Source organism: Nothoprocta perdicaria, unplaced genomic scaffold (assembly GCF_003342845.1).
Source record: "Nothoprocta perdicaria isolate Ctin4 unplaced genomic scaffold, notPer1 scaffold_19, whole genome shotgun sequence".
NCBI classification, from domain to species: Eukaryota; Metazoa; Chordata; class Aves; order Tinamiformes; family Tinamidae; genus Nothoprocta; species Nothoprocta perdicaria.
The window spans coordinates 2131149-2143816 of NW_020455093.1; the positions used below are offsets into that span (position 1 = coordinate 2131149).

The 12668-nt window shown below is 41.2% G+C and overlaps 1 protein-coding gene across 2 annotated transcripts in view; it reads right to left on the minus strand.

The window, feature by feature from the left end:
• Window positions 1-8135, minus strand: part of LPIN1 (lipin 1) — a 40777-nt gene extending 32642 nt beyond the window's left edge. The window contains exons 1-2 of one of the 2 annotated variants that reach the window (XM_026037087.1): window positions 8097-8135; window positions 406-606 (exon numbers count right to left, since the gene is read on the minus strand). In XM_026037087.1, the coding sequence (XP_025892872.1) occupies window positions 406-597 (192 nt within the window). In that variant the 5' untranslated portion in view covers window positions 598-606; window positions 8097-8135. Of the gene's footprint in view, window positions 1-405; window positions 607-7277; window positions 7293-8096 lie in introns of those variants that run through there. The other variant, XM_026037088.1, reaches the window with a different exon arrangement.
• Between the last annotated feature and the right edge of the window lie 4533 nt (window positions 8136-12668).

The window sequence follows — 12668 nt, forward strand, 5'->3', positions numbered from 1 at the left end:
TTTTTCTCGCTTCAGTCACATTCTGTAACTGAAAATATTCCTTCATAATTAATTCTCTTTTGTAACTATCAATAAACATGCTAAACAGGGGKATCTTAGTACCTAGTCATTAACAAAATCTAGTATAAGACCAAATTAGCTCATTCAAAATTTTACTTTATTGAAAATAAATGTTACAAAATTAATGGCTTATTTTGTTGCTATTACAGTAAGTGTTTTACAAATCATGCTTTGAAATGCAATTATCAGTAATAACAAATTTAACTGAACCTTGACTCTCTTTAGGCATTTTGCAAAGAGCATTTAAAGAAAATCTTGGCTAACATGCTGCAAAATATGCAGCAATTTTCATGTTATGAAATGTTGACCCCCAGAGTAAATACTAACAAAGTTCAATTTTCTTACCACTTTCTCCCTGGAACGCAGAACTCCCATTTTCCCAAATCGTACGTGGAAAGGAGAACATTGAAGATTTCCATCTGGCTGACGTACAACGATGATATCTATACAACCGGACAATGTGGCAGGGTTTAGCCCCTTATAGAGTTCCTTCACTGTTACAAATACTTGCCCTGCTAACTGTCCAACGTAATTCATGGTTTGAACCTAAAAAGAAACAGAAAACAAATTTTTGATCACTACTTAATATTGTAGAGACATCTGAGTGACCAAGACATTTTAGATTCGAGGAGTCAGTTATTCTCTTATTTCACAAATCAGTAATATAACTTAGCATTGTATATCCCATCTAATTTATTTATAGCTGACATGGTGGAACAGCACTATTAGAAAACAGTAACRAGATACCTTGTTATTTGGAGAATTATGATAGGATTCAAAAAGTCATAAAATTAGCTGTATTCAAAACCACTCAGAAGACTTTCAGACTCTGCAGTTCATAAATATGCTTCCAATTATCTGCAAAAAGCATTACTTCCAATATAACATCTTCTCATCTATCCTGTATTTGTTCTCAACACTGAAAATGCTTCTCTCGCAGGTTCCTAAGGGCTTTTCAGGGCAAGGCAAGATGGTAGATCTAAATTTTCACTACATTAAAATCAAAAAATATTCTCCCACTTCACAGAGATTTTTGCTGTTAAAAGGTTGTCCTAACACATTTSTACAATGGATATGCATTAAGGTTTGACGGGAAACCTTCAATCCACAGCTTTCTAACTTTGTAGTACTTCCTACTGCAACTCTACTATTCTTTTAAAATAGGTTTTCAATGTCAGAAGGTTTATTTAAAATTGGGCAGGGGTTGATGGTTGAAGTGATTGGCTGTTTGGCTTGGTTTCTCCTGCTTCTCGATTTACCTGGAACAGTTTCTGTTAATATACTTAGTTACCTACATAGGACTTAAGCGCTCTCGAAGTATAAATGTGCTTAAGAGGGTACTTCACTGAACACTAGAGATTCGGGGGACTTTCAATGTCTGTTTTTTAATTACTGTTCTACATCTCTTGCAGAAGCTAAGATACTCATTTCAGACAAGTTGTGTTCACTCAGTGTAAAGCAAATACCCTCCATGCACAGRGCTCTCTGTCRAGCTGTACTGCACACCTGGGCAATGGGAGAGCAGCAGAAAAAGGGCTACTGACAGGCTGGTCAATGATAAAACTCCCGTGGCTGTTGAGGAGAATAGGACCGAGATCAGACACTGAGAGCCAGTCACACGACCCACGCTGCACGGCTTGTACTAACCAGTATGGCCTGCTACAACAGAGACTCTCTTTCAGAACATTCTTCCATAAACAACAAAAGCCCACAAGTGTGAAGTGCTATAAAAATAGCTCAAATTTTTAACTGCAATGTATATTTACAAACAAATAACTATTAACAAACTACAGTGAAAGCACTGCAGCCAAATATCAGAAAGTTAGGAAATGCTACAATTAAGATATCACAGAATTTGTCTTTTCATGTATAATTTTTCTGATTAATGATCACCTCCTGACATTAACCAGTGCATTGTTTCCTTCTCTGTTTCTATTGTGGTACACGAACATCAAGACACAACCCCTMCTGGCTTTTTAAAAATATTTAACATTATCCAATGTCACCTGGCTCAGAARTCTACTCAAAGCAGGGCCTCCTTAGACCAGGTTGCCACAGACCTTTTGGGTTGAGTTGTGAGTATCTTCAACGATGGAGATTTCTTAGACTTCCTGGCCATCTGTTTTAATGTTTGACCATCCTCACAGTTATTCTKTTTTTTCCTAACATCTAAGCAAAATGTCCCCTCTTGCAACCTGTACCTGTTGCCTCTTGTCCTACTGCTGCACCTCTAAAGAAGAAAGAGTCTGACTCCATTTCCCTGACACTCCCCTCAAGTCAGTAGCTGAAGCCTCCTRAGACTGAACAGAACCAGTTCTCCTTCCAATTTCTCCTTGTAAGTCATAAATTCTAAGCCCCTAATTATCCTGGTGGCCCTCATTTGAGCTCCTTAAAAAGTAGGCAGTGTAATGAATGGACTAAAGTTCAGATGTACGCCTCCAAGTTAACAGGAAGTTGTTTGTTTTTTTTTTTTTCCCTTGAAAAATAGTTCTATTTGTGTTTTTTTTTTTAAGTATAATAAAATATATTTCTGAGTTATGATTAAATTTAAAAATTGCTATACTTAGTCTCAAAATTACATACTGTAGCTCATGCCAGTTCGTGCTTGGTAGACACTTTGTAGGTGCAACAGAGCCACAACTTGCTTTTTCCTGTAGGGGAAGGACTTGCTGGGACATTACACTTGCCCCACAGTTTATGGTGGTTAAGAATAAATGATCAGGCTTATGAAGACTCATGCATCCTCTCAACAAGTACACCGAGGAAGGCCCCTAAATCCCTAAACAGAGGATTTCACAGCTATTCCTGCTCGCAGGTGTTAGCCATACTGTCTGCCTTCTCATAGGACTTTATGATTACTTTTCTACTAGTAAATTAAGAGGTCTAGACACCGTYCTCAAGCTCTAAGGCAAACTGGCACAACACAGCTGGCAACTATACAGTGAAAACCTCTTATGTCCTRAAAGAAAGGATCATTTTCAAACTGCCAATTGGTAATGGACACTTCTTTCAAACTGGGCTGAACCTGGTCTGCGGAATAAAGTCACTAGTGAATTAAAAAGCAGATTGACAGACTGATAACAYAAACCCAATTTTCCCAGGAAACTAGACTTTTATTTTTAAAAACAAAAATTTTAAAACTAGTCTTTTATTTTAAAAGTGTAAGGAATAAAAGATGCTGTAGCTACAATGCAAGATTGTTCAGAAATGGAACTGTGATGCATTTCTCCTACCTTTGAGGGCATCCAGCCAAAGCTGAGCTTGTTTGGAGTCTGAGGTTTGTCAGTTTACCCTCTGACCTGGCAGTCAGTTACACACCAGGCCAGTACTCCAGGAAACCAACGTTCCTTAAACCCCAGGGAGGCTGCATGTGGGTTTGGAACAACATTTTGGCTGCTCCAAGAAGTCTTTCACTTACTGGCCACGTGGCAGCCACCTCAACAGTAAACATGAGTTTACATCATGAGTTAAACCCCTAATGCCTGTTATTTAGCAAATTTAGCAAAAGTTGTTGTCTCATACCATGCAGGCAAGCTTCCCTATCAGACATAAGACGTAGTAGTTTTTGGTGCTGAGGGAGTACAGAATCCTTTCGATCTAAGTTTGCAGCAAGAACAACCTGTACTTCAGCAGTCTTCAGTAAGAATTTTAAGATTTGTTCTTTTGCCAGAATTCACAGCAAAACTCTGCATTATGTATCTATTAAGAAATTACTGGTATTTTCTGGCATCATTTTTATGTCAGATTAACCAGTATCCCATGCCAAAAGGCTCTGAAAATTTGCGACTCCTATGACTGTTAAAGAGAGATATCATCTTTCAGAAATTATCATCGGTTTGAAAAATAAGTAAAACATAAATAAATATTTYATACCCAAGCTCTGCACTCTTTCATCCTTATTTACAGTTTTTGGTGTGAGAAAATGCTGAAAGTTGTTAGAATTGAAGATTTCTCTTGCTTCAGCAAGACSCAGTGTCTCTTAGGGTTCTACAACATAGTGATAATGGGTTAGATAGCCCAAAACATCKGAATTAATTAGGGATAAAAGTCCCATCCACCACACTCCAAAGACAGATAGTTTTTGAAAAGTCATGACTTGCATTCCATGTTGAGATTTTGGGATATAGGTTTGGCTAAGGTAACTATAAACTGGCAAAAACCTCGTCTGGAAGGTACAAAATCTCACATGCAGAAAGACATGAGATAGGAACAGTTTAAGAATGGTTGATCCTATATCCAAAGTACTAAATCCATATCACATSTAAGATACAGCTGTTAAAATCCAATCATCTTTACTGAATTTATGTAAACTGACAATTCTGTTTCTGGTACATTTCTGGCTCAGGCCAGCCAGCACTCTCACATACAAAGCCCAGGAAAAGCTCCTAAGTGAAGATCACATATGGATAATTCCCATGGCCACTTTGGATGTTGTCACCTTCTTCAAAGCTTTACAGAACAGATGTGAACAGATTGTGCTCATTGGTCTCAGCCCCAAAGAATGTATTTGGACACYGTTTAACATCGATGTGATGTTTTTGTCCCTTCCATCTCTTTTCCTAGGGCTCCACAGATATAACTGCGTTTTGCAAGACAATAAGGCGAAGACTTGCAGCAACATTAAGCGTGACACAACCCAAATATGCTTAGCAGAATGAAAAACTATACATACAGACATGTATTTTGATTATGTCTTTAACACCTGATATCATGATAAGAGCCTGGTCTATGGCTGAAGTGATAGGCATAAACATAAAACAAATAGGCTTGCATAAGAATTTCCACATACAACTTGTGAAATTGTGGTATAAAGCCAAAATCTGACAAGCTGGTATTCAGTTAATATAAATCACTGCAGTGCTGTTGCTGACATTGGAACTGCAACAACTTTGAAAACCTGATCCATCTGGTATCCAGAGCTGCCCTCCCCTTCTGTTTTGAAGATACAAAAGGGAGTCCATACTGTACCTGGAGATCAGATTTTGGCCTTCAAGTGAATTATTCCTAATTCACAATAAAGTAATAGATGGTAATTCAAAAACTCTTAGATGAATACTCATTGCTACTGTCTTTTGTTATGCATCAAACATTTATTTTCTTGACTGCAGGGTAATTCAATATTGTTTGCATTATTAAACACCAACTCCTTCTACAGTAATTAATGGCATTTTTCCATTGACTCGTTCTTGGCCTTGAAAAACAGTATCAGAGCTTGCTTTCCAAAAAGATTTATGACAAAAACATAGGGAAGAGAAGGAAGTATTTTAGATGAAGATTCCCTAGATGGATATTTTCAAATTAAAATTAATGTTATATGTCTGTACAGCAACTACAGTAATGATTAACTACAAAAGCTCAAGAAAAAAAAAAAATGTTCCTTATTTTTAGCTGAGGTACTTAATATAAAATGGTTAACATTTTATGTAGTCCCATAATGCTAGGTGAACACCACATTCAAATCAATTGGCTTTTTAACTCATTTCAAGCTGAAAACTAAAAATCATCACTAAGTTCTGAAATCCTTTTCTTTACCTGCTTGCTATTTCCTAGAGCAGTCCATCCCAAGGCCACTGCCTTGAACCATCATCACACTTTTCCGAGAAAGCTCCCAATCAGAACCCCCAAAGTCACTGCTCCTGCATCTCAGAGCAAAATCAAACACTCAACCTTTCTCCTGAGGAGCAATGAAGGCAGTATGTTGAGACTGCAGGGTTTCTGCTCCTACTTTGCTACGAGGTTCCCACATGATCTTGGGTAAGTTACTGACACTTAAACATAAAGCATGGTTAATTGCTCAAATCCCGCTGGTTTCAAGAGGGCTCTGTCAGTCTGGCTCTATATGAACCTCAGTGTTCCAAGCACATCAGACAGAGATGAACAAGCATCCTGCCCGCACTTTATTTTCCTGTGAAAAGAAATCTGGATACACAAGCAGCCATGCCCCTGAATTTGACCAGTTGTGAGGAGAGAACTCCAGAGCACTGAGCTGAGCTGTGTGATTCTGGCACTCCTGTAAATAGGACCATGGACTCTAGTCCAAGCATAATTTTACTGGACCTTCCCATCATTGCAGCAGTATGAGATAGACCACATTCCTGCAGGTGATTTGACAAATGCTTCTGGGAAACAGGTGCAACCCACTCGTGCATCCCAAATCGGAAGGCAACAAGCAGCACATGGCTGGCTTGACGCCAGAGAAAAAGCATTTTGCTTCCTGCCAGTCACATCTCCATAAATATTTTAGAGTTGGGACTACTTAATCATATTAGGAGTCAAATAACTCCTAACCAGATTTAGGAGTTCCTAATAGGAGTTATTAGTGAAAGCCAGTGGCAAAAACTGGAGCTTCTGCAGAGAGTCAAATGGATCAGATGTCCAACCTGATTTCTTCCTAGTTGCCAGTACCTCCAATACCTGCCAAGACCACCCATCCACTCACACATGCACTTACTGACTACGCAGATACAAACTATGACTAACAAGTAATTATTCACTCAAGTAATGGTAAAAAAGGCAGTGATGAGAGCGCCTGTTAAATATACAAAACACTCTTTGGTTCAACTCCCCACAAAGTTTCCATTAATATTTTCTTGAGAGCAGCTGAAATTGCAAAGACTCAAAAACTTTCTGGTAATGAATTCTCAGATTCAGAAGAGTCAGACATACTCCTTCATGGTCAGTTTAAGTCTATCTAACCTCTCGGTCTCCCAACAACCACTGTACTCAACTGTACAACACTTCCCTTCTCACAGAGGTACTTTCAAGAAAACCAAACAAGGGCAGACATCCATTTGGACTCCTATCACACAAACTTTACAATGAGTCAAGAAGCACAAACTGATGCTTCAAACCTGGGAACTTCTGAAAGAACAGGAGAATATATTGCAGGTGATGTACTGTGCTGCCCTGTACTATTGTCCTAATGTCACAGAGGGAACATAAATCAGAGTGGAAGCACAGCCCCAGTCCAGCTCTGTGCTGGCATTTCTGTGTGACTTGGCATGCTTTCTTTCAGTGGGCTAGAAAATAAATTTCTTCTTTAGATTTTAACTCTATGTTTTCTGCATTTTCAGAGTTTAAAGTAAGGTTTTATTGTATTAAGAGTAGTTTTCATCATTGCTGAGCATACATAGAGATATATTAGATACACTACATATRCCTGCTTCCCCGTAGTTATGGAAAAAGACCAAAGACTAGGTCTTGCCTAACTCCCTTACCTGAGTCAGAAAGCAGATGTTATCAGGTAATCTTTACTCTGCCTTAGTGAAACACAGCTACTGGAGAAGTAGAAAGTATCTAAAAATCTCRATTTTCATAGCTTTATGCCTAAAATCATAATTGCACTGAATCTTTTCCGTTTTATCTTCTTCACCTTCTCTCCACTTTTTTCTTAGGTTAATTTCCGGGAATTAGGCACATTTCACTGTAATAGATGCATATCCATCTGACTTCTGACCCAGTACACAAGGAATAGCAAACCTTTAACTATACATATGAAGCATTTGCCAATTTAAGCTTCCTGAGCCAGCCGTGACACAGATAAAACCACACAGAACAACAACAGACAAACCAACCACTCCAAAAGTCCTTCCAGACCATGAACCGAATCAGAGGTTAACGGGTCTACTGAGGTCATGACGATACAGGGGAAAGGAAGCACGATTTGCTGGTTAGTCGGAACATCAGCACTGAGATCCTGCTATTCACAGGAGCCTCTACCCGACTGTAAAATACAYTTCTCTTTTTGACAGCAATAACAAAAACATCGCTCGGCTTATTTCTGTATACAAAGAGCGTTCACATGTTTTGGCTTTATCTCCTCCTTCCTACTGCCTACAAATATATCCCCTCTACCGATAATCTGAAAAATAATCTAAAAACCTCTGAGATGACACTTATCACATATGCACATATTTACATCTGAAAGCTCAGTGTTACACAGCRCAAGGCCACCCCTGCCAGCCTGTCACTGGGCGCTTCAGACGTGTTGCCCTCCCGTTACCCCGCCGCTTCTCCCACCGTTCCCGGTCACGAACCTGTGCCGGGCCCGCAGGCTGAGCCCGCGCTGCCTCGGCCGCCGCCGCCGCCGCCTTTGTGCGCGCCGCGGGGACGGGGACGGGAGGCGGCGGTGCCGCCCGGGAGGCGGGACCGCCGCGGGGTGACGGCGAGGCGGGCAGGGCTCGTCGCCACACGGGGCGGGACGGGCACGGGGCGTGCGCGGGTGTTTCACATCGCACGCAGCCCGCGGCGGGGACGCGCGCCGCGGCCCCACGCACGCACGCGCGCTGTGCGGCCGTTGGTGACCGTTGGCGGCCGTTGGTGACCGTTGGCGGCCGTTGACGCCCCGGCCCCGCGGCCGTGACTCAGCGCGGGGGGCGGCGCGCTGGGGTGACGCCGCGGGCCAATGGCGAGGCGGGCGGCGGTCGCGCCAGCGGCCGCGGGGCTCCCCCCGCCCCGCCCCGCCCCGCGCGGAGCCCTGTGAGGCCGCGGCCATCGCCCCACCGCCCTTCCCTCCTGCCTTAGCCCAACACCATCCGCTCCAGAAACGGCAGTCCCGGGAAATATCCCTCCTTTTATCTTTGCACAGACTCTTTTCAGTAGATCCCGGAAGGACCTGTCTCTGGTCTGTTTGGTAGACTGGGAAACCAGAGACCAGGAAAGAGACTCTGTGTCACTGAAGGACTTGGTGGCTGTGAAGAGTCTAGAATTAAAATGCCCCCAACAGCAATGCTGTACACAGGAGGAAATAATATTGTTTATCATTGTAATTAATCATATGAAATAATTTTTTTTCCCACATGTCAGTGATTCCACTAAAATCACATTGCAGTATCCTTTTACGCCTGTTACCTTACACACTTGAATAGGAAAGCGCATGGCCGAGATAAAATGAACTGAGGGAAGACTCAGCTACACGTTTGAAGTCTTTACAGAAAGCATAAGTGGCCTCTGCTACGTGCAAAACAAGCGAATGGGTAACAAAATCACACTGAAGGAAGAGGGCAGAATAGGCAGGAAGAGGGATAAAGGAGAATTAGTTAAAAGAAGTTATTTAAAGAGGAGGCTGCCACTTGAAGGCTTTAAGAGCAGGTTCTCAAGCTGGTTTGGGGACATGGGCTGGTCCCCAGCACAGAGACCAGGGCCCAGAGAGGAGCTCATTTCAGAGCAGTTGGAATTAATCCTTCTGTTTTGCATTAGCTATCCAGTTATATTTTGAAAGTTTCTCTATGCAGCCTCTAGCCCTTCGCCCCACTTCTTTTCTCTGGCCGTTTTCCCTTCTGCAGCTCTAGCTCCATGTCCACATTGGCTGCTCTTTGTACAGTTCACAACCAAAGCAAAATGGGTGGCAGGGCCTGGTTCAGTCTCAAACTCGAGTTCCTGTTTGTTTTTATTCTCCCATATTTCCAGTTACAAAGCCACCATAATAATTTCATTGTAGTTTTACAACAAAACAAAGCAAAAAACAAGCCAGTGAAGGCAGTTTCCATCAGGGTGTGGCTAATAAGGTTGTTCACCTAGTCCCCAAGAGAAAACAATGTGCAACCGAGCCTAGGAATTACTGRTAATACTTGCAGTTTTGTTTCCCAGGCATATCACAACTGATTTATTGTCAATGGGCAGTCATTCCAGACAATGAGAGGCAAATAATGCCATCTTTGACATAAAAAGAGATAAATACAGGTAGCTTTGTGTGTGCTGGCTGCAAATTTTGACCAGCCCTCCCTTTGCTGCATTAGTGTAGAATACGATTCTTTATCATGTGTTCTTAGTAAATGGGTGTCTGTGCAAATCCTCCCACTGTAACAGTCTAGAACTGCCCTCATATACTGCTCGACTACCATCTTTCAGTACCATACATAAATAAAAACATAATCAGAACAGAYTGAATTAGAATTACTGTCTTTTCACGGTATCAACAACATTCATCTCTCTGTATTTCTTTAGAAAATCCTGAAACTAGATTCTTAGCTTCAGAAAGTTCTATATTGTGTTCAGTTATTTAGCATGTCTAACCATCTGCTGCTCAACACARAATAACCCACAAAACAACGCTCTTCATTTTTTATGCTTCCTTGTGCTAGGTYATGTTTTGCTATTTTATGGAGGAAGTGTGGCCATGGTGCAGATAAGATGCTGTGGAGAACTCCGAATGCTTTCGCAAGAACTGTTTTCCTCATTCTTTTATATTGTCCTTTACAATACAATGTAAAGGACAGGGTGGCAACAGTGAGAGAGTCCTCACACTACTTCCCTGGAACAGTCTACCCATGGTTTCTGAATTCCATGTGTTACGCTCATTTTAGCTCCTAACTGCTCTCACCAGCTACATCTAGCTAGAGTACCGGGCTTTGGTGCTTAATCTGCTGTCCCGTGCGAGTCTTAGCAKGGTCCTGCCTGCAGCTTTGGCTGAGTCCTGTGCCTGGACACAGCTTGGAGAGTAGCAGAGCCAGGGACCATTCCTAGGAGAGTTTGGAGTTCCCTGCAAAACCAGGTGGCTAAGAGGTCTCACTCTGTAGTCATGATGTGCACCATGTTGTTGCAAAAGCACAGTCCATGGTAGCGTCATTCCTAAAAGATGCTCAATAATGATGAAATTCTGAACCAACGCTCTGTAATATTGTCTGATTTCCTTCTGGACACAGTGTGTTGGGCAATGCTGGCTTGTTTCCTAAGGCTGGGATCTAAAACTGCCTACAGACTTTCAAAAAGATCTGCTAATCCAAGTATTTTTTCTTTGCACCTTCCACTGGTCTSTGTGTATCCAACCATTATCTCTCACCTAATGCTTGATTCCTATCCTAAGAATTTGTAATTTATCTATTCAGTTTGTGTTCGCACAATTTCTGGTGCAGTGGAGTTCCTGTGTATAGTTTAAGTTCATAATTAGCATGCAAATACAATAACAAAGTTAAGCTGTATACTTTTATGACAGTAAACATAGAAGAGGTTAAAAATAGAACAGAAAAGTTTATCAAAACTCAAGCACAGTTTCCTACAGAGCCATACATGCATTCATAAAACAATTAAAACCCTTTGATTGCAACCYGGGACACTACATTTTCCTGGTAAGTATTCTGCCTGTGAGCAAAATGTCTATTCCAACCAAAAAGTTAATTATTTAATGCACTATCAATAAGGTCTGGCATTTTTCCCACTAAAATTGGAGTTCATTCTCAGAAAGAGTGCTTGGATTGTGAATGACTGCAATTGTAAAAGCATGCACACTATGCATGTGAAAATGATTCTTTAAAGAGAAAAGATTAGCTTTTAATTTACAGTTAATTCATAAACATATATGGTTTTAGAATCTGCTGCTGACATTCCCTATATTAGCCTATGAGTTGAACTATTTTTATTGCACTGTAAATGTTAGAAAACAACTTGTCTCTGTTTTTGCAGTTGCCTAATTATTTAGGCCCTGCCACCTAAAAAAATGATAGTTTTCCTAACTCAAGTTAGTAGAGTTTTTTATATGCTATCTTTGATGATCTACTGAATCCCTCTGTCTGGCCTAAGTTTCYCTTTCTGCTTCCTCTCAAGTAGAATGGTATAATGCTACCTTTGCTCCTTCACTTGACATATGTCACAGTAGTGCGTGTTTTGGTGTATAAACCCTGGCATTTTTTTCAGATTTTTAGTGTCTTTCTTATTTGAGAATTTCTTAAAAACAAGAAAACACAACAAAAAAAAGCTATTCAGTTGTACATATTTCTAAAATGTTTTGACCCCTTTTTTGATGCCAGTTTTGTCTGTCATGCTGATTTGTTTCTATTTGTGGAACTGACTGTTCTCACCGTCTTCAATGGCAGGTGCTTAAAGATTCAAGTCATACACAACTTTTTTGTAAAAAAAAAAATAAAATAAAAGGAAGAATGGCATCCTTACCCCACAAAAAGTTTCTTAGGACAGGAGTGACATCCTTACTCTTTATGAAACCATCTCAGTTTCGGTAGTGTCACACCTAAGCAGATGCCTGTGTCCTGCAGCAGCGGTCAGGTCTGCCCACCCTTYGCCACCTTCAGCTTTCTGGTTTTGCTTCGCACATGGTCCCAGTGCYCAGGTAGCGCTGGCAGCTCCTGCGGCCACGGGGGTGTTGGTCAATGCCCTGACGGCAGCAACTTCTCTTCTCCCACAGCCTCACTGATTAGAAGGGAGATGGTGACCTCATGCTCAACAGGATTATGACACCATCAGAAGTGCTATAAACTTCACGTAATCAACAGGAGGGGAAGTGGCCAAGGTAGGGAGAAGCCGAAGGGCTTCCTTTGCCAGATGATCAATTTAGGACTTGCAGTGGAATGAAGGGCAAGGTAGGAGGCACCGATCGTGTACCACGTCTGTGGTGATAAGGAGCTTATCAGCAATCGTCACCAGGGCTTGTATTGCATAACTTGGTTTCGTACCAAGTACTTTGCACTTGGTTTTGTGACAGCTTTGCCTTCCCCTCGAGACACACACCAAAAAAAAAAAAAAAAAAAAATCTCCAAAAGGGGAATCTGTAGTCAGTGAACTACTGGATAAGTTTGTTTGTTCTTTTTTTGCTTTTCAGAATATAACATGTCTTGGAGATGAAGGTCCATAAAAAGTTTCTTTTTCCTTTAGGTCTG